Below are 20572 nucleotides of genomic sequence, written 5' to 3'. Positions count from 1 at the left end.
TTGGGTTACGGCCAGGGGGGGGCTCTGGCACGGGGGGGGACACGCTGGGCTCCGGCGGAAGGGAGATAAGAGAGAGGGCCCCGACCCCGGCAGGCAGAGCCTGGCACGGGGCCATGGACACAGGGACACGGAGTGGGAACCGCTCCTGGGGCTCTGCGCGGGGACACGGAGCGACCCCCTGCTCGTGGGGACACACTGGGGACCCCCTGCTCGTGGGGACACACTGGGGACCCCCCGAAGTCACTGAGGAGCCCCCATGCTCATGGGGACACAGAGGGGACCCCCTGAAGTGGAGGGGCACGGAGGAGCCCCCCCTGCTCATGGGGACATACAGGGGACCCCCTGAAGTGGAGCAGCCCCCCCTGTTCATGGGCACACACAGGGGACCCCCTGAAGTGGAGGGACACTGAGGAGCCCCCACTGCTCATGGGGACACAGAGGGGACCCCCTGTAAAGGGAGGACCCTCCTGGGCCGTCTCCAGCCAGGAAGGGACACGCAGCAAGCGAGGGGATAAACAATTTATTTTCTGCAAAAAAAAAAAAAATAAATTACCACCCCCTTCCACACCCCCCGCTGCCACGTGGACCCCAAGGACGGCGAGATGGGTGAGGGGGGGTCCATTGTGGGGAGGGGGCACGGGAAGGGTTCGGTGCCCTGGGGGTGCCAGCGGGGTCGGGCTCAGGGCGGCCGGGGCTGGGGGCAGTGCCGGGCCGCCTCCCGCACCAGCCGGGCCTCGCGGGGCGTCCAGGGCCGGGCGTAGCCGTCGTGCTGCAGCAGGATGCGGTTCAGGGTGTGCTCGTGGTTCACGTGCCGCCGCGCCATCAGCAGGTACTCGCCGCCCTCGAGCAGCGGGGGGCAGCCGCAGGTGTTGGGCACCCACAGGTACTCCCGGGCCACCAGCGGGAAGCGCTGCCGGTACCGCGCCTCCACCGCCACCTCGTAGCGCGTCTCCCGCCCCACCTCGCGCCGCGCCAGGATCCGCCCGTGGAACACTGCGGGGCGAGGATGGGGCATCCTGAGCGCCTTCCTGCTCCTGGCATCACCCCGAGACCTTTCCTGTCCCTGGCATCACCCTGAGCCCTTTCCTGCCCCTGGCATCACCCTGAGCCTCTTCCTGCCCCTGGCATCACCCTGAGCCCTTTCCTGCCCCTGGCATCACCCTGAGCCCTTTCCCACCCGTGGCATCGCCTCTGGTGTCACCTCAACTCTCTGCCCATCCCCAGCATCACTCGGAGCCCCTTCGTGTCACCGGCAGGAGCCCGAGCCCCTTCCTGTCCCAACAGCACTCAAAGCCCCTTCCCATCCCTGGCATCACCCCAAGATCCTTCCCATCCCTGGCATCGTCCCTGGCATCACCTCAAGCCCCTTCCCATTCCACTCATCATCCCTGGCATCGTTCTGAGCCCCTTTCCATCCCCACATTGCCTCTGGCATCACCCTGAGCACACTCCCGACCCCAGCACCGTGCCCAGAATCACCCCGAGCTCCTTCCCGCTCCCGGCCCTGCCCCTGGCGATGTCCTCGGCCCTGTCCCGCCCCCGCCACCCTCCCGAGCCCGTCCGGGCCCGGCGCTCACCGAAGTCGCTCTGGCAGAAGTGCCGGATGCGCTGGGAGCGCCCCTTGGGCGGGCGGCACCTCCCGCAGCGCCCTGCGGGGATAAAGCTGCAGCAATTTAGGGGCCGAGGGGACTCCTGACCCCCAAAATCCCCCTCACACAACCTTGGCAGGGGAGGCTGAGGGCCCAGACCCCAGAGAGGGTCGCACGAGGCACCTGAGAGCCCTGGTGAGGGCTTAGAGGGTCTTTTTTAGGGTCCCCATTTTATCGCCCTACCTGGGCAGCCCAGGACGCCCCCAGCAGGGGCCTGGGGGGGCTGTGGGGACCCCCGAGGATGTACCTGCGGCAGCCCCGTCCTGGCTGCGGCCCGGGGGGCTCCTCGGCGGTGGCTCCGTGGCAAAGCCCCGGGGCCGCGGGGGCGGAGCGGGGCCCGGGCTGAGCGGGGGCTCCGGGGGCTCCGGGGGCGGGGGGCTGCCGGCCCCCCGGGGCTGGGGCTGCCTCAGGGGGCTCGTGTCACCGCGGCCGAGCTGGGGGTGCCCGCGGGGCAGCCAGAACTGGTACTCGATGCCGGGGTTGGGCTCCTGCAGCAGCGCCTGGGTGGGGGGACACGAACGGGGCTGGAAGGGGCGGCGGCAGCCGGGGTGGCTCCTGTCCCCAGCGCCGTGTCCCTCTGTCCTCACCATCACGTGCAGGTCCTCGTGGGTGGGTCCGGGCGCCTCCAGGCTCTCGGTGCCGTCGGGGGCCCGGCTGTAGGTCAGGAGGGTCCCGGCGGCCTCGTAGGGCCCCGGCCAGGCGATGGCCCAGTCACCGTTGAGGACGTAGCGGCCGTCACTCGCCATCAGCGCTGCGGGACGGAGCGGCTCCGCTAAACCGAGCCCCGCACGGCCCCCGGGACCCCCGGCCGGTCCCCTCCGGAGGCCTCTCCCGGCGCGGGAGGGCAGCGTGGGCCGGGGAGCCGCGCTCGGGGCTCCGGGAATCCGCGTTCCTGTCGGATCTTGGCTCGGAGCCCGAGCCGGGTGTGCAGAGCCAGCCCCGAGCCCCCCCAAAGCCCGGCTGGGATGGGGGAAGCGGCTCCAGCTGCATGGGAACGGGGGCGGGGGTGGGGATGGAAGTCCCTGTCCCGGTGCTGCAGTGGCCGGGCTGGCCCCGCTCCAGCTCAGCCCTTCCCAAAACGCGGCCGCGGCCTCTGGAAAATTGCCCCGAGCGCTTGGGAGTTCAGTGACCCCGCGATGCTCAAAACAGCATCCGAGGGAGGGAGCGGCACGGCACGACAAGGGATAAACACGGGACAAACATGGGGCAGCGCGGCGTGACACGGCCACCCCTGCCCTGCCCTGCCCGCACACACAGCTGGCACCAGCCTGGGCCAACTGGGAGGGACTGGGACGGGGGCAGTTCAGGTCCTACCCAGGTAGTTGCGGCTCTTGTCCGTCACCTTGATGTGGGTGGCCCCTGCCGGGATCTTGGTCACATTCACATATCCCAAATATCCTGTGGGGGGGGATGGAGGGGGGGCAGAGTCAGGGCAGAGCCTGGGCAGGGCCCAGGGGGCACCACGGGGGGACAGAGAGGGAGGGGAGGGCACAGAGGGGACCCGGGGCTGGGGCAGTGACCCAGCTGGGCCCCACGTGCTGGGGACATCAGGGACATGTGGGCACAGGGACTCTGAGTGACCCCAGCAGGCCTGGACACCCCTGGGGACACCACAGACCCCCCACACGCCAGGAGTGACCCCTCTGCAATGAGTTAACCCCCCAAGGGAAGGGACCAGAGACCCTCGTGATGCGGGACAGGGGATGGGACAATGAGGCACCCAGGCCATGCCTTGGGGACACGGGTGGGGACAGGAGGACAGGGGAGCCAAGAGCCAAAGCATTCACCCATGGAGGGGGCCGGGGCAATGGTTCATTCACCGGAGGAGGGGTCGGAGCCCTGGAACAGCCGGTGCACAAGGACACACGAGCCGTGGCCGCTGCCGCAGTGCCCGCAGGCGTCGGGGCCCGAGCCCAGGATCCCGTCACAGCCCACGCTCTGTGGGGAGCCCAGACACCCCCTCAGCGCGGGGGCTCGGGCCTGGGGGGTCCCGGGGAGGCTCTGGGGGGTGTCCCGGCCCCGTGTGCACCCACCAGGCAGCGCCCGCCGATGCACAGGTCCGGGGAGCCGGGGCTGCAGCGCGTCCCGTCCAGCACCCGGCCGAAGCTGTAGTAGAAATTGTGTCCCTCGGCCAGGCAGTTGAGGTCGCAGAGGTTTGGCGCTGCCAGAGCACGGGGGGAAGGGATTGGGTGATGCCGGGGCCGGCCGTGAGCCGCCGGTGATGCCGTCAGCACGGCGGGACTCACCTCCGTGGAAGGGCACCCAGCGGTAGCGGGCGGAGGTGCCCAGCACGGGCCGGTTGTCATAGAGCGAGCACTGCATGGCCCGGAAAGGCACGGAGCCGGCGGGGCAGCCCTGTGGGAGCACCGGGATGGAACCGGAGGGGCCGCCATGGGCACCGGGGACAGCCACGTGGGTGCCGCGGCGCTCCCGGCGCTCACCTGGAGCTGGCAGAGCCGGTACTGCCGCGGGTCCCCCGGGCACGGCTGCTCCTCGCTGGTCCTGCGGGCACAGGGACAGCATTGTCCCCCCACAGGGAACCCCCAGCTCCAGGGCCGCGGTGCCACCAGGCCACCACAGGGATGGTGGCACACGAGGTGGTGGCAAGGCCGTGCCGTGGGGTTTGGGAGCTGGGGACAGCCCGGGGGGGTCTGTGCTGCCCCGTCCCCCACTCACCGCAGGCACCGCCGGCTGCGCAAGGCGACCCCGTCCCCACAGGAGCTGGAGCAGGAGCTCCAGGGTCCCCAGGACCCCCAGGTCCCCTGGGGCCGAGCAGGGCCTGGGGGCTCAGGGACCCTCGCTGGTGTCCCCAGGGCTGGGTCCTGCGTGAGGAAGGTGATGGTCAGCGCTGGGGGTGGGGTGAAGGAACCCGGGGGTGCCCCAGGCCACCCCCCCAGGTGCCCCCCAGCCCCCTCACCTGCGCCGTGCCCACCAGGCTGAGCCAGGCCAGCAGCAGCAGCCGCCAGGAGCTGCGGAGCAGAGAGCCCTGAGCCCAGGGACAGGGGGGTGGCACCGGGCTGTCCCCCAGCCCGGCATCGCCACCGAGGCGGGGCCACCACCGAGCCACCCCTGGGGACCCCAGCGAGGGGGACGGGGGGGAGGGGGGCAAGCCCAGACCCAGCGTGGGGGTCCCCAGGGAGGGGATTGGGGTCTGGTGCCACCAGCGGGGACAGGCGGGTGGGGGACACGCAGTGGGTGATGCTGGGTGGTGACACGGGGTGGGTGACACTGGGTGGTGACACAGGGTGGTATGTGAAAGTTGAATATGTGTGACAATGTGCAGGGTGGGTGACACGGGGTGGGTGACACTGGGTGGGTGACACTGGGTGGGTGACACAGGGTGGTGACATAGGATGGGTGACACAGGGTGGGTGATACAGGGTGGGTGGTGACAGAGGGTGTCCCCCACACGTGCCCACGCAGCCCCGGCACGGGCGACGGCCCCGCCGCCCCCAGGGCCCCGCGGCGGGCGCCGGGCCGGGATCGCTGCCTGCCGGGGCAGGACCAGACCTGCACGCCGGGGCTCCCGCGTCGCTCCCCGATCCGGATCCGGCCCCGCCGTGCGGCGAGCAGGGTGGGGGGCAGCGGGAGGCCCCCACAGCGCCCCAAAGCGCCCAGCCCGGGGTGAGGGAGGTGCCGGGAGGGCGCGGGGGGTGCGGGGGTCCCGTCCCCGTGTCGGGGAATCCCCCGGCCCAGCCGGTTCCGTCCCGCCGCGCAGCTCCCGCGGCGACCGCGGGGTCACGGGCGGCCACCGGCAGCCCCCGGCTCTGGGTCCCCCCCGCAGGACAGGGGAAGGGCCGGGGGAGTCGCGCTGCCGCCGCTCCGGGGGCGGTGTTTGGAGCGTCCGACCCCGCCGAGGCTCGGGCGATGCCCGGTGGGTGATGCCCAAACCCCGCTGGCAGCGCGGGGGCCACCGCGTGCCTCAGTTTCCCCGCAGGAGCTGCGGGAGGGCACGGAGTGGCGGGGCGGGGGGGTCCGAGAGGGTTAAAGCAGAAATCAGGAGCTTACCCAGCAGCGTGGGGTCCCCCGCGGGGGTCCGAGCCGCCCCCACGGCCCCCCCCGGCCATGCCGCCCCTCGTCCGCCGCGTCCCGGCGGCTCCGTCCCGGCTCGGCGTCCCGGCGGCGGGGAGCGGGGGGGACCCGGCGCGAGCGGGCATCGCCTGCGCAGCTCCGGGGGGGCCGGGCGAGGCTCCCCCCCCCCGCCACACACACACACCCTCCCCGTTCGCCTCCCGTCCCTCCCCGCCGCGTTATTAATATCCAGCCCCAAAGGTGCGCCCAGCCCTCCCCGGCCGCCCGTTAACCCTTGGGGGCCCGGAGCTCCGGCGGTCAGGGAGGGGGGGCTGGTGGCGTCCTGGGGGGGCGCGGGTGCTGTAAAGCAACATCAGCGCCCCCCCGGGACCCCCTCAGCCCCATCGGCGGAGGGGAAGAGGCAGCAGGACCTCCCCGCACGGTCGGATCCCGATCCGGGTCCCCCCGGTGCTGGGCATCCCCGAGGGCCGGGAGCCCCGCGGGGGTCTCCGCTTCGTGACCGGGGTCTTCTGAGGGGGCTGGGGGGGCCAGAGTGGTGGGTGTTGGGTGCGGGGGGGGCACCCAGCACCCCTGGGCGCCAGGGACACCCGCACCCGGAGCTGAAGGGGTTACAGCGTCGGGGTGCGGGTGTCCCTCGGGGTGCCCCCGGTGCCGAGCAGAGCGGGCAGGATGGAGCCGGGGAGCGCAGGGGCTGAGCCCCCCCCCGGCTGGTACCTCCGGGACGAGGGCAGCGGGACGCTCTACAAGCGGGGACGGCTCCTGGGAGAGGTAAATGCCCTGAACTGCCCCCCCTGAACTGCCCCCAGGGGGGGTCACACACCCGCACCCCCCGAGGGTCCCGATCCAAGGGGGACCCACCCCATCTCCTCTGGGGAAGGGGAAACTGAGGCACGGGACTGAGCCCCAGCAGCTCCGGTCCCTGGGGCTCCTCGCCCCACACCTGGGTGGACACCCCAACCCTCGCTGCCCCTTCCCACGGGGTCACTCGCAGGGCACCTTCGGCCGCTGCTACCAGGTGACAGAAGTGACCAGTGGCCGGCTCTACGCGGCGAAGGTGATCCCGAGAGCCCGGCTCGCTGCCGCGGGTACTGGGGACAGGGTGAGTCCCGGGGGGACACTCACCGGGGAGAGGGGACAGTGCCCGGGGATGGGGGACAGTGCCGGGGGATGGGGGACAGTGCCCGTGGGGTCCCCGTACAGCCCTCCCCGTGCCCCTCCCCGGGTGTTTGGGTGGGTTCCCGTCCCCGCGGGGCGCGTGCCGGGGGTCCCCGAGGGTCCCCCCGGGGCTGCCGGGCTGCTGTCGGTGCAGGTGGAGCGGGAGCGGGAGCTGCAGCGTCGCCTGCGCCACCCGCACATCGTGCGCCTGCACGGGCACTTCGCCGACCGCGGGCACCTCTACCTTCTGCTGGAGCTCTGCAGCCGGGGGGTGAGACCTGCACCCCGAAACCGAGCCCCTGCACCCCGAAAATGAGCCTAAACACCCCAAAACTGAGGCCTTGAACCCCAAAACCGAGTTCTGGAGCCCCTGGACCCCGAAACTGAGCCCCTGAACCCTGAAACTGAGCCTAAACACCTCAAAACTAAGTCCCTGCACCCTGAAACCAAGCCCTCGAACCCTGAAATTCTGCACCCCAAAACGGAGCCCTTGAACCCCAAAAGTGAGCCTAAACACCCCACAACCGAGACCAAACACCCCAAAGCCGAGCTCCTGAACCCCAAAACTGAGCCCCCTCAGGCCGGGGCTTCAGTAGGGCCCAGCCTGGTGCATTGCTCTGTCCCCAGGCCCCCCTCGCTCTGTCCCAGTCCCTGTCACTCCATCCTGCGTCCCCCTCCATTGTCCCCGGTCGCTCCTCAGTGTCCCCGGTCCCTCCTCAGTGTCCCCAGCGCTTTCGCTCTGTCCCCAGCGCTGTCACTCTGTCCCCAGTCCCTCCTCAGTGTCCCTAGCGCTGTCCCTCTGTCCCCAGCCCCTCCTCAGTGTCCCCAGCCGCTGTCGCTCTGTCCCCAGCGCTGTCCCTCTGTCCCGTCCCTCCTCACTGTCCCAGCCGCTGTCCCCGGTCCCTCCTCAGTGTCCCCAGCGCTGTCGCTCTGTCCGCAGTCCCTCGCTGACATCCTGCGGGCGCGGGGCCGCCTGACGGAGCCCGAGGTTCGCTATTACCTGCGGCAGCTGCTCTCGGCCCTGCGGTACCTGCACGGCCACGGCCTCGTGCACCGGGACCTCAAACCGAGTGCGTGGGGCTGGGGGGGGACCCGGAGGTGACCCCAGGGTGACCCGAGGGTGACACAATTCGCGTCACTCCCTCCTTAGGTAACTTCTTGGTGACGGAGAGGATGCGGGTGAAGATCGGGGATCTGGGGCTGGCTCAGCGGGCGGCACCGCCCGGGCGGCGCTGGGGGTGAGCGGGGCCGGGGGGAGCTGCAGGGAGGGCGGTTCACCCTGCCCGTGTCCCCAGGGGTCACCTGTGCTGTCCCCACCGCAGGGCACTGTGTGGGACACCCGCGTACCTGGCCCCGGAGGTGCTGGAGCGCAGGGGACACGCGGAGCCCGCGGATATCTGGGCACTGGGGTGTGCCGTGTGAGAGGGGATGGGGGGATGGAGGGAGATGGAGGGATGAGGGGAGATGGAGGGAGGATGGAAAGAGGGAGATGGAGGGAGGATGGAAAGAGGGGTGATGGAGGGAGGATGAGGGGAAATGGAGGGGGAGAAAGGGGAGATGGAGGGAGGGAGGGAGATGGAGGGAGGATGGCGTGAAGGGTGATAGAGGGACGGTGGGATGGGGGGAGACGGAGATGGATGAGGGGAGATGGAGAGAGGGAGGATGCGATACAGGGAGATGGAGGGAGGGAGGGAGGGAGGATAAGGGGGGATGGAGGGAGGATGAGGGGAGATGAAGAGAGGGAGGATGGGAGAGATGGAGATGGATGAGGGGAGATGAGGGGAGATGAGGGGAAATGGAGGGAGGATGGAAAGAGGGGTGATGAAGCGAGGATGAGGAGAGATGGAGAGAGGGTGGGATGAGTGGAGATGGAGATGGTTGACGGGAGATGGAGGGAGGATAAGGGGGGATGGAGGGAGAGTGAGGGGAGATGGAGATGGATGAGGGGAGATGGAGGGAGGATGGGATGAGGGGAGATGGAGGGAGGACAGCGGAGCTGGAAGGAGCACGGAGAAGCTGGAGGGAGGAGAGAAAGGGGGAAGAGGGATGATGGAGGGAGGATGGAGAGGCTGCAGGGAGGACAGAGGATCCAGAGGGATGACAGGGACACTGGAGGGAGGAAGAGGGGTGATGGAGGAAGGCCGGGGACACTGGAGGGAGCACAGGGACGCTCCCCCGCAGGTACACGGCTCTGACCGGCCACGCCCCGTTCGAGGCCCGCCACCGGCCGGAGCTGTTCCGGCGCATCCGCAGCGCTCGGTACCCGCTGCCCCCGGCGCTCTCTGCCCCTGCCCGCGCCCTCATCGCCCTCATGCTGCAGCCCGAGCCCGCGGCACGGCCCGGCCCGGCCCGGCTGCTGCAGCACCCCTTCCTCACCCAGGTGCGGGGCTGGGCCGCACCGGGGACACAAAGGGACACTGAGGGACACGCGGGGGTCACCGCCTGTCCCTCTCCCCAGGGTTTCACACCCCACACGCTGCCACGCCACGCCTGCCACTCCGTGCCCATCTTCGTGGGACAGGAGCCCCTCTGCTGGATCCTGAGGGGGCTGCGGTGCTGGCGGGGGTGTGGCAGTGTCCCTGTCACCCCTCCCCAAAGGACCCGAGCCCGAACATCCGCGGAGGAAAACCTTTATTAGTGCTGGGAACCGTCTAAAATCCAGTCATGGAAACAAGCGGGGGGGTGGGACGTGACCAGTACGAACGGGTGCACACACACACACACACACACACACCAGTTTGCCCTTTAAAACTGTAAACAGGGAAAAAAAAACAACCCCCAAAATCCAAACCCCCAAAATAAAAAGGAGCTGTCTCTTCCCTGCCAGCCTGGGGTGCGGATGGGGATGGGGAGGTGCAGCTCCATGTCCCAGTGCTGGGACTGGAGAGGTGCCAGGTCACCCCCATGGGGCAGTGGGGACAGAGGGAGCTGTGGGCTGGGAAGGAGGGAGGAAAGTGCGTGGTTTCCCTGTTCAGCTTCACTTCTCTCTCTGTCTGGAGAGAAGAGTCGGAGAAAACGCTGAAAGCTCAGTAAAACAGGACACTGAAAACACCCAGGGGCAGCGCAGAGACCGTGCCTAAAGCACGCAGGGGAGGGGACAAGGACAAGATGCTCGAGGTGGCCCCAGCAAGCACCAAGGAGCCGCTTCTGGACCTGCCCAGGGTTGTCACCGACCTTCCCGTGTCACCTGGGGGACAGAGGTGACAGCAACGACTTTGTCTGCACTGGGGGGAGCCTTGTCCCAGCGCCAGAGCCGCGCTGGTGACAAAGGACGGGGAACAGCCTGCAGTGGTGGGGTGGTGGCAGTGAGCTGGGGCACTCGGGCTGTCACTCGTGTCCCCAAACCGCGGCAGAGAGGCAGGGATGGATCCCACAGCCCTCAAACGGCCTCACACAATGCACCCGAGGCTGGAAAGGGACGGGACACAAATCTCAGCTCCCCCTGAAGCTCCTCAGCCCCCAAGGAAGCCACCCCAAGCCAGGGACAAACCTTTGCTCTCGGGGTCAGGAACCTTGTGCCACAACACCCTGTGCCACGCAGGGTCCTGGGGCACGCTGGGGACAGCCCGGGGCAGGTGGCACAGCCCGGGCTGGCATGGGGCACATTGGGGACAGCCCGGGCAGGTGGCACAGCCCGGCTGGCTTGGGGCACATTGGGGCAGGTGGCACAGCCCGGGCTGGCTTGGGGCACACTGGGGCAGGTGGCACAGCCCGGGCTGGCTTGGGGCACACTGGGGCAGGTGGCACAGCCCGGGCTGGCATGGGGCACAGGACACCTGGGGCAGGTGGCACAGCCCGGGCTGGCAGCACATTGGGGACAGCCTGGGCAGGTGGCACAGCCCGGGCTGGCTTGGGGCACACTGGGGCAGGTGGCACAGCCCAGGCTGGCTTGGGGCACATTGGGGACAGCCTGGGGCAGGTGGCACAGCCCAGGCTGGCTTGGGGCACATTGGGGACAGCCCGGGGCAGGTGGCACAGCCCGGGCTGGTTTGGGGCACACTGGGGCAGGTGGCACAGCCCGGGCTGGCTTGGGGCACACTGGGGACAGCCCGGGGCAGGTGGCACAGCCCGGGCTGGCTTGGGGCACATTGGGGACAGCCCGGGCAGGTGGCACAGCCCGGGCTGGCTTGGGGCACACTGGGGCAGGTGGCACAGCCCAGGCTGGTTTGGGGCACATTGGGGACAGCCTGGAGCAGGTGGCACAGCCCAGGCTGGCTGCTGCCCCTCCCCGTGGCCGGCAGCTCAAGGCCTGGCACGGAGCCCAGGGGATATTTTTATCCCGGCATTTGTGTTGTTTGAAGCTGTCAGCTCGGGTGTTTTCAGTCATAAACACAACCCTGGCCCATCCCTGGAGCTCACAGCAACAGCAACACCCTCAGCTGCCACAGCCTGAGCCCCTGGCTGGCCTGGGGTGGCCCCAGGATGACCCTGAGATGGCCCTGGGACACAGAGGCCACAGAAGTTCCTAAACCCCTGTTCTGGAACGCCTGCACTGGCCACCTCTGTCCCCCTGCCAGGCAGGAAGGTCCCTGAGGGGTTCAGGGCAGGATGTTCCAGTTAATTCCCTGTAGGGTTTGAGCTCTGGGATCTCCCCATCTTTATTGCACAGCCAAGAGCTGCCCAAAGATGGGGAGAGCAGGACTGTCCCTGCCCTGATGACAACTGTGTCACAAACCAAGCCAAGGTGGCAACAACAACACCAACAACGAGGCTTCTTAAAAGAGAAGGGATTTAAAAACAAAAATTCAAGTTTGGGAACTCCTCTCCCCCTCCTCCTCCCCTGGCTCCAAAACTCACCCTTGTGCAGAGATCAGGTTCAAAGTTCAGCCAATTGGTGAGGGTGACCCACAAGGCCGGGGTGACAAGGCCAGGTCACCTGTGTGTCACCAGAGAGCCCCAGGAGGGGCTCAGAGGGGCAGCTCCAGGCAGGGGTGGCCTGGGGGTGTTTGGTGACAGGAACCAGGCGAGGGCAGGTGCGTGGGCAGGAGCTTCCCCGCCCTGCCAGGGCCCAGCAGCACCTCTCAGGCTGAAGGCACCGAGTTGCTCTCCACCTTCAGTCCCTTGCTGGCCAGGAAGGCGTCCTGCTTGGGCTCCCTGCCCAGGAACCTCCTCAGCATGTCCGAAGCATCCACGGAGCCACCGGGGTGAAGGATGCACTTCCTGTAATCCATGCCCACCTGTGGGCACAGACACACAGACACACACACAGGGCAGGGCTGGCACACCCGCCCTGGCTCCCACACCCCAGGCACGCACACAGAACCCTGCTCCTACCTTGCAGTTCATGATTCCCTCCTGCTTGAAGCGGGTGTGGAACATGTCCATGGAGAACACCTCGCTCCAGAGGTAGCCGTAGTACTGAGCATCATAACCCCCGGCCAGGTGGCCAAAGGTGGCTGGCATGTTTGTACCTGAGGGGACAAAAGGGGTCAAAAGGGACTCCCCATGGGAAAACAAAACCCTGCAGTGCTGGCCCAGCTGTTCACACAACCCAGGGGACAAAGGGAGGAACTTTCCAGGCTTTTCCAGCCCTGCTTTTCCCGGAGCCAGCAGAAACCGTCCCCACGTGGGAGGAACTTGCTGAGCTATTACAGGGCAAGAGGGACAGGAGGGTGGCACGGCGTACCTGGGGTGGCAGGGACACCCAGCACCTCTTCACAGAGCTGGGCAAACACCTCCACGGGGTCAGCCTTGGTCTGGGTGTGCAGTGCCTGGTCCACCTTGGCCAGGACGATCTGGCGCAGGTTGAAGAGCCCTGTTCCCAAAAGGAGGAGGAGGAGGGAAACTGAGGCTGCAGTGGCATCTCTGTCCCTTTCACGTGTCACATCACCCTCTCTCTTCCCACACGTGTGGGTTCCTTCCCCCCATCCCCTCAGAACCCCCAGCACCATGGCGAGCACGGAGAAGCCTTTTTTGCCCCCAGCCAGGTCACTGAGTGTCCCCAGGGGACATCCAACCCCTCCCACCTGTGTTTGCCTGCCGGGATTTAATGAGTTTCTCCAGCAGCTCATCCGGGATGGGGCTCCCTGTCTTGTAGTGCCTGGACATGCGCAGCAGAGGCTCCTTCTCCCACACCCAGTTCTCCAACATCTGCGACGGGGCCTCCACAAAGTCCCTCTCCACGTGTGTCCCGCTGAACATGGCAAACTCCGCCTGGGGGGACACGGCCAGCTCGGAATTCCACAAAAAAACGGGACGGGGGGAAAAGCCCCAAGCTGTGCCAGTGCAGGGAGGCCTCACCTGAGAGCACAGCTGGTGCATGACGTGCCCAAATTCGTGGAAATAGGTCTCCACCTCGTCGTGCTGCAGCAGGGAAGGGGCGTCCGGCGTGGGCTTGGTGAAATTGGCCACCATGGCGGCCACCGAGATTTGGCGGCTGGAGTCCGGCAGGAGGCAGCCGGGCTGGAGGCCAAAGCAGGCAGCATGGCCGTACTTCCCTTCCCTGGGGAGGGACAGACGGCTCAGGGATCCTTCCAAAAGCCACACACAGCCATGGCCTCCCCCATTGTGGTCCTCAGAGGGGCCCCAAGTGACCCCGTTGGTGACCCCCTTGGTGACATCCCAGCACACGGCGCTCCCTCCACTCCACACAGCTGGGAGCAGGAATCTCCTCCTCCTCCTCCTCAGGCTGTGCTCCTCCTGCTCCCAGATTTCCCCTCTCCCCAGGTCTCACCGTGGGTACAGGTCCAGGTAGAACTTCCCGATGGTCTCGCCGGAGGACGCGTCCTTCACCGTGTAGAGCTGCACGTCCTCGTGCCACACCTGAGCCTTCTCCTCCAGGTGGAAGGTGAGGCCCAGCAGCTCCTGGTAGATGGCCAGGAGGCCCGTGGTGACCACCTGCATGGGGAAATACTCCTTGAGCAGGTTCTGGTCCACGCTGTACTTGGTCTCCTCCACCTGGTTCATGTAGTAGCGCATGTCCCAGGCGTTGATGCGGTTGTCGAACTCCAGCCCGCGCTTCTCGCACTCCTTCTTCTTCAGGTCCAGGATCACAGCCCGCTCCTTCTCCCCCAGGGGCTTCAGCTTCTGGGCCAGCTCATCTAGAGAAAGCCAGGCAGGGCTGGGATCAGGGATCAGAGCAGCACACCCTGCCCAGGATGCCCCTGCTCGGCCCCAGGACGTACCCAGGAACGTGGCCACCGTCCGGCTGCTCTTGGCCATGTTCATCTCCAGCACAAAGTCAGCGTGGGTGCTGAAGCCCAGCAGATTGGCCTTCTGAGCCCTCAGGTCCACCAGCTCCTTCAGGATCAGGCAGTTCTCCTGCAAGGCAGAGAGTGAAGCACACGTGTGGTGGTGTTGTGGGTGCCAGGACAGTGTGAGAGTTGAGAATTTGACTGCAAGTTCTCAGAAGGCTGATTGATTATTATATTTATTGTATTGTATTGTATTATATTATATTGCATTATATTATATTGTATTGTATTATATTGTATTATATTGTGTTATACTATATTGTATTACATTGTGTTGTATTATATTATATTGTATGATATTATATTATATCACATTATATCACATTATATCACATTATATCACATTATATCACATTATATTATATTATATTATATTATATTATATTATATTATATTATATTATATTATATTATATTATATTATATTATATTATATTATATTATATTATATTATATTATATTATATTATATCATATTATATTATATTATATTATATCATATTATATTATATCATATTATATTATATCATATTATATTGCATTATATTACATTATATTGCATTGTATTGTATTGTATTATATCGCATTGTATTATATTATAAAATTACATACTAAAACTATACTAAAGAAAGAGAAAGAATATATCAGAAAGATAGGGAAAAAATGATAATAAAAACCCATGATAGACTCACAGAGTCCAACACAGCTGGCTGTGATTGGCCATTAAATTAAAACAATTTACATGCTTAATAAACAATTCTCTAAATCACATTCTAAAGCAGCAAAACATAGAGAAGCTGAAGCTTCCCAGGAGAAGAATTTTCATATTTTATGAAAAATCTTGGCAAATATCATAGTAACATCCACAGGGGAGAAGGGAAGCAGTGTGGAAAGAAACACAAATCTTGCCCTGGGTCAGTCCCACCGACCTCTTTGCACCTGGAGTTGAACATCTCCTCCACCTTCCTCCTGGTCTCGGGCACGTAGCACTTCTTCAGCAGGGGGAAGTAGTGTGGGTACTTCAGGGTGACCTTCAGCTTCCCATCCTCTGTCTTCTCCAGGGAGTTCAGGAAATCCTCAGGGAGCCCCCCTGGGAAAAGAGCAGGCAGGGGCTGAGCCCAGGATCCTCCAGGAGTGCCCTGGGATCATGCAGTGTGAGCACTCCATACCCAGTTCCTCCCTGGAGAAGGGCAGGAAGGTGGTGTCCTCGTTGAGGTTCTTGTTGAAGTCGATGCACAGCACGCTCAGCTTCTTCTTGATAGCTTTGATTTTCTTCAAAACGCAGAAAATCGGAGAGAAATCAGAGCTGGGGGGGGCACTCAGGCTGTTCCCACCCTGCTGAGCTGCCCAGCACTGAGCCAGCCCAATTAATGACGGTGCACAATTAATGATGGTGAGCCAGCAGCCCAGAAAGGCTCCCTGGGGTTACACCTGGCAGGGCTCAGCCACCTCAGCAAGGTCCTGCCTGTTCCCTGCTGCCTCAGGAGCTGCAGGTGCTGCAGTAACAACCTCCCCTCTCCTTATTTCCCATTTTCTCCTGGTTTTAACCCAGTTTTGAGCTCCTCTGCTGGTGCATGGTAAGAGAGGGAGGCTCCTGAGCAGCTCAGCCCAACTCCAGCCCTTGGCATGTGGGGATTTGACGATAATTCCCCAATTTCACCTCCCCAGGAATTCCTCAACTCCCACTTTGTTAACATCACCCACCCTTTCATCAGAAAGGAAAAAGGGGGGGCTGGAGACATCACCCAAAATCACCAGAATTTGGGGCAAAACCCAAACCTGAGCTTCAGACCCTGCCCTGAGCCCTGCCACAGGGGAAATGGATTCAGACTGTCAGGAATTAGGATTAGATGGGATATTAGGAAAAGAAATTCCTTCCTGTGAGGGTGCAGAGGCCCTGACACAGATATCCCACAGGAGCTGTGGCTGCCCCTTCCCTGGAAGTGTCCAAGGCCAGCTTGGAGCAACCTGGGACAGCGGCAGATGGGCTTTAAGGTGCCTTCAGCCCAAACCATCCTGGGATTCTGTGCTCTCACCTCCTGTGTCTCCTCGGGGAGGTGGAGCCCGTTCCTTTTGCCCAGCTTGATCAGCCTCTCCAGGTACCTCTTTGCCTCAGGCTTCAGGGAAGCACTCTCTGCTTTCTCCTGGAAAACAGAAAAATCCCCTCCTCCTCAGGGAGCTGCAGGAAGCTGGGAGTTCTGGGACCACCAGAGACCCAGCAGCAGATGGAAAAGCCCCAGGGAAGGCTCTGGTTTGGTGCAGAGGTTCCTGGGTCACCTCGGGGCAGGGGCTCCTCCCAGATTGCTTTAAACACATCACCTTTGTGCCATGTCAGCATTTTGGGGGGCACTTTTGGGGACATCACCACTGAGGTGAGTTGGATTTACCAACAAAGGGGTGATCGAGGCTCTGAGTGGGGAGCAGAGCCCTCAATCCCAAACTCCCCATCCCTCTCTCCAGCTGCACCGCTCTGCCGCGATCACACCTGCATCCCTCCCTCCTCAGCTCTGGGACGAAGGAAAAGGATTTGCTGGGATTCCAGGGGGTCCCAACCCCTTGCCTGGGTGGCAGGGGGACACACCTGGAGCCACACAATCCTCTGGTACACGTCCTGCCTCATGCTCATCTCCACGTCGAACTCCGAGAGCTTCTTGTCGGCCTCGGTGCTGGCGGCGCGGACGGCCTTGCAGGGGGACACATGCTGGGGGAAGTCCAGCATGTTCCTACGGACTGGGGAGGGACAAAAAGGGGACAGGGATGATGGCTCCACGTCCCAGTGCACACCCACAGCCAGGCTGGCAGCCCCAGAGCCTTCCTCTCCTCTCACACACACGGCAGGGGAGAGGGGGATGAGGCTCCTGCTGCCTTTGGTCCTTTCCCTGCTGCCCAGCACGCCCACCCGCTGGATTCCCACCACAATCCTCCCAAAATCCACAGGAATTCTGTGCCCCAACAGCTTTGCACAGGAGATTTGGGGAGTTCTGTGCAGAGCTCAATGTTCCCTTCCAGCTTGAGGAATTCCATGATTCCTCATGGCAGCAGCATTCCCTGTTTCCCTTTGGTCCTTTCCCTGCTGCCCAGCACATCCACCTGCTGCATTCCCAGCACAATCCTCCCAAAATCCACAGGAATTCTGTGCCTGTGAGCCCCCAACAGCTCTGCCCCAGCTGTGGCAGCACAGGAGGTTTGGGGAGCTCTGTGCAGGACTTGATGCTCCCTTAGAGCTTGAGGAATTCCATGATTCCTAGTGGCAGCAGCTCCTGCTCCCTTTGGTCCTTTCCCTGCTGCCCAGCATGTCCACCTGCTGGATTCCCACCACAATCCTCCCAAAATCCACAGGATCCCACTAAAACCCACAGGAATTCTGTGCCTGTGGCAGCACAGGAGGTTTGGGGAATTCCATGATTCCTGATGCCACAGCGTTCCCTGTCTCCCTTAAAGCTCCAAGTGGGACAATCCCTTCCCACAGACACTTCCCCCCACGCCCCAGGTGCGCCCTGTCCTGATGCAATCCCACGGAGGAAAACAGGGAGAACATTCCCTGCTGCCATCCCTGCAGAAGCTCCAAGAACAGCACTCCAGGTGCTCTCCAGGCACCTGGATTCCCTCCCCAGGAGAAGCTGAACAGGCAGCTCAGCCAGGGAAGTGCTGACAGTCCTGCTGAGATGAACATTCCTCCTGCTGAGCAAGAGGAATTATTTTTTTCCCCTATTATTTTAGGAAAAAAAGAATGGGGAGAGGAGGAAGATGAGGCTGCTCCCTGCCCCAGACAGCTCGAGCACAGGCAGCAGCCCAGGTGTCACGAGGAGGGGCCACCTGAATTGTCACCCTGCTGCAAATAAAGCCACCAAAACTGCACAGTTTTGGTGCCATCACATTGTAGTACTCCCACCCCAAAAAAATCCCAGCAGGATTTATTCTCCCCAAAAAAATCATGGCAGGATTGATCCTCCAAAAAAATCCCAGCAGGATTTATTCTCCCAAAAAATCACAGTGGGATTTACTCTCCCAAAAAATCACAGTGGGATTTATTCTCCCAAAAAAATCCCAGCAGGATTTATTCTCCCAAAAAATCCCAGTGGGATTTACTCTCCCAAAAAATCACAGTGGGATTTACTCTCCCAAAAAAATCCCAGCAGGATTTATTCTCCCAAAAAAATCACAGTGGGATTTACTCTCCCAAAAAAATCCCAGCAGGATTTATTCTCCCAAAAAATCCCAGCGGGATTTACTCTCCCAAAAAATCCCAGCAGGACTGACTCCCCCAAAAAATCCCAGCAGGAGTGACTCTCCCAAAAAAATCCCAGTGGGGTTTATTCTCCAAAAAAAATCCCAGTGGGGTTTATTCTCCAAAAAAAAATCCCAGCAGGATTTATTCTCCCAAAAATAATCCCAGCAGGAAACAAGGCACATGGAGAGACATTTGCCCACTGGCCCAGGGAAAAGTGAGGAAGAAGGTGAGAGTTTCTTGGATCTTTTCTGCTTTTGTTCCCACTGGTGACACATGAAAGCCGGGACAGCCTTGGGAAAGCAGCTGCTCCTGCTGCCAAAGGGCTGCCCTTGGGTTAATTTGCTTTTCCAAATCTGTTCTTTGTGCTGGTTCCTTGCTGTATAAACATTAACTGGGAATAACACCAACATTCTGCTGGCAGCCATGGGGAGAGAAAAGCAGGTGACAGCACGGAGCTAAAAAAAATAAAATCTAAAAATCTTAATAATCGTGGGAGGGGTTGGGAGTGACCTCAAAGCTCAGCCCTGCTGTGCGCAGGGACATCTCCAACTACCCCAGGGGGCTCCAACCTGGCCTTGGACCCTTCCAGGGGGCAGCCAGAGCTGCTCTGGGCAAGCTCAGAGCCTCCCACTACTGTAAAATCAGGCAACACCCCTGACTCTATGATATCAGAAGGCTAATAATTCACTTTATTATATTATATTATTATTTTATACTATACTGCACTGCTCTAAAGCACTCAACAAAATCTCGTGGCTGTCTCCTGTCAGGACACAGCTTGTAGAGATTGGTTAAGAAAACAAAACACTCACCCTAAAATCTAATCAGATTCTTTCAGGTAAATAATCTTTTAACACATTCCACGTGTTCCAAAACACAGGGGCAGCAAATAAGAGTTGTTTTGATCCCTGTGCTTCTCCAGCTTCTCCCTTCCAGCTGGAGGAATTCCATCATTCCTGATGGCAGGGATGGCACATCCCCTGCTGCCCACCTGCTGCATTCCCAGCACAATCCTCCCAAAATCCACAGGAATTCTGTGCCTGTGAGCCCCCAACAGCTCTGCCCCAGCTGTGGCAGCACAGGAGGTTTGGGGAATTTTGTGCAGGACTTGATGCTCCCTTAGAGCTTGAGGAATTCCATGATTCCTAGTGGCAGCAGCTCCTGCTCCCTTTGGTCCTTTCCCTGCTGCCCAGCACATCCACATGCTGGATTCCCATCAAAATCCTCCTAAAACCAAGGAGAATTCTGTGCCTGTGAGCCCCCAACAGCTCTGCCATCACAGGAGGCTTGGGGAGCTCTGTGCAGGGCTCGATGTTCCCTTCCAGCTCCAGAATTCCACCATTCCTGATGCCAGCAGCGTTCCCTGTCTCCTTCAAAGCTCCAAGTGGGACAATCCCTTCCTACAGACACTTCCCCAAAAGCCACCACGCCCTGTCCTGATGCAATTCCACACTTGGGGGGGGTTAAACAGGGAGAACATTCCCTGCTGCCATCCCTGCAAAAAGCTCCAAGAACAGCACTCCAGCAAAAACCTGAGAGACAGAGAATCGTGTCTCTGTCTGTCCAGAGAATGTCAGTGCCACATCCCGGGATCTATCCCATCCCTGCCAGCAGGAACAGCGTCCCCACCTGTGTATTCCACCTCCACGTCGGCCAGAGCCTTGAGGGTGTTCTCGTAGGAGACCTCTCCGCGCTCCTGGGCTCCCACGCGGTCGTACACGAGCTTGGTGCTCTCGGTCAGCTCGGCCGCCATGGCCTCGATCTGCTCGGCCGTCAGGTCCCAGCGCAGCTGGCTGGCCAGGGGCCGCGGGGCCTGGCTGTCCACGACATTCCCTGCGGGGACAGCATTCCAGAGAGGGCCCCAGCGCTGGGGATTCGCGGTGGGATCATCTCGCGGCGGCTCCTCGCCCTCCCGGCGCTCAGGAATGCTTCACCGAAACCCGACCCCGTGCCCGGCCGGGTGTCCCTGCCAAGGCTGTCCCTGCTCGGGGACAAGGCCGAGCGGGGGACAGAGGTGACCCGGAGGCACAGGAGACCCCGGCCGGTCTGAGGGGCCGCCCCCGGTTCGGTCCTGCCGCCGCCGCCCCCGTCTCGCCGCCCCATCGCTCTCCCCGGTATCCCGCGCTCCCCGGTGTCCCCGCGCCCCCCATCCCGCCGGTACCTGTCGGGGGGGCCATGTCGGCGGTGCCGGGGGTGCCGGGAGGCCCCGCGCTGCTGACGAGGCCGGGAGGAAACCGGGCCGGCCCCACGCACCGAGCATGTGCCCCGACCGGAGAGGCGGGCGGGAGAGCGGGGCATGCTGGGAGCCTGGAGG

The 20572-nt window shown here is 62.7% G+C and overlaps 2 protein-coding genes across 2 annotated transcripts; both read right to left on the bottom strand.

Moving 5' to 3' along the window:
• Window positions 1–569: 569 nt before the first annotated feature.
• On the bottom strand, window positions 570–5806 carry ADAMTSL5 (ADAMTS like 5). The gene is made up of 12 exons (XM_030966956.1): window positions 5658–5806; window positions 4567–4718; window positions 4326–4428; window positions 4091–4151; window positions 3896–4004; window positions 3683–3810; window positions 3470–3587; window positions 2964–3047; window positions 2237–2400; window positions 1897–2149; window positions 1578–1649; window positions 570–993 (listed from the first exon to the last, which is right to left on the bottom strand). Exons 1-12 carry the CDS (start codon window positions 5804–5806, stop codon window positions 680–682), a joined length of 1707 nt encoding a protein of 568 aa, XP_030822816.1. The 3' UTR covers window positions 570–679.
• A 4880-nt stretch (window positions 5807–10686) lies between these two features.
• Window positions 10687–20554, bottom strand: THOP1 (thimet oligopeptidase 1). Its single transcript, XM_030966905.1, has 13 exons — window positions 20420–20554; window positions 19888–20091; window positions 16609–16757; window positions 16064–16171; window positions 15197–15299; window positions 14957–15117; window positions 13961–14096; window positions 13510–13876; window positions 13077–13278; window positions 12803–12989; window positions 12463–12591; window positions 12111–12247; window positions 10687–12013 (listed from the first exon to the last, which is right to left on the bottom strand). Exons 1-13 carry the CDS (start codon window positions 20433–20435, stop codon window positions 11858–11860), a joined length of 2055 nt encoding a protein of 684 aa, XP_030822765.1. The 5' UTR covers window positions 20436–20554; the 3' UTR covers window positions 10687–11857.
• Window positions 20555–20572: the final 18 nt, after the last annotated feature.

This window comes from Camarhynchus parvulus, chromosome 28 (assembly GCF_901933205.1).
Source record: "Camarhynchus parvulus chromosome 28, STF_HiC, whole genome shotgun sequence".
Taxonomy (NCBI): domain Eukaryota; kingdom Metazoa; phylum Chordata; class Aves; order Passeriformes; family Thraupidae; genus Camarhynchus; species Camarhynchus parvulus.
This window is presented reverse-complemented; position numbering and strand designations above follow the sequence as displayed.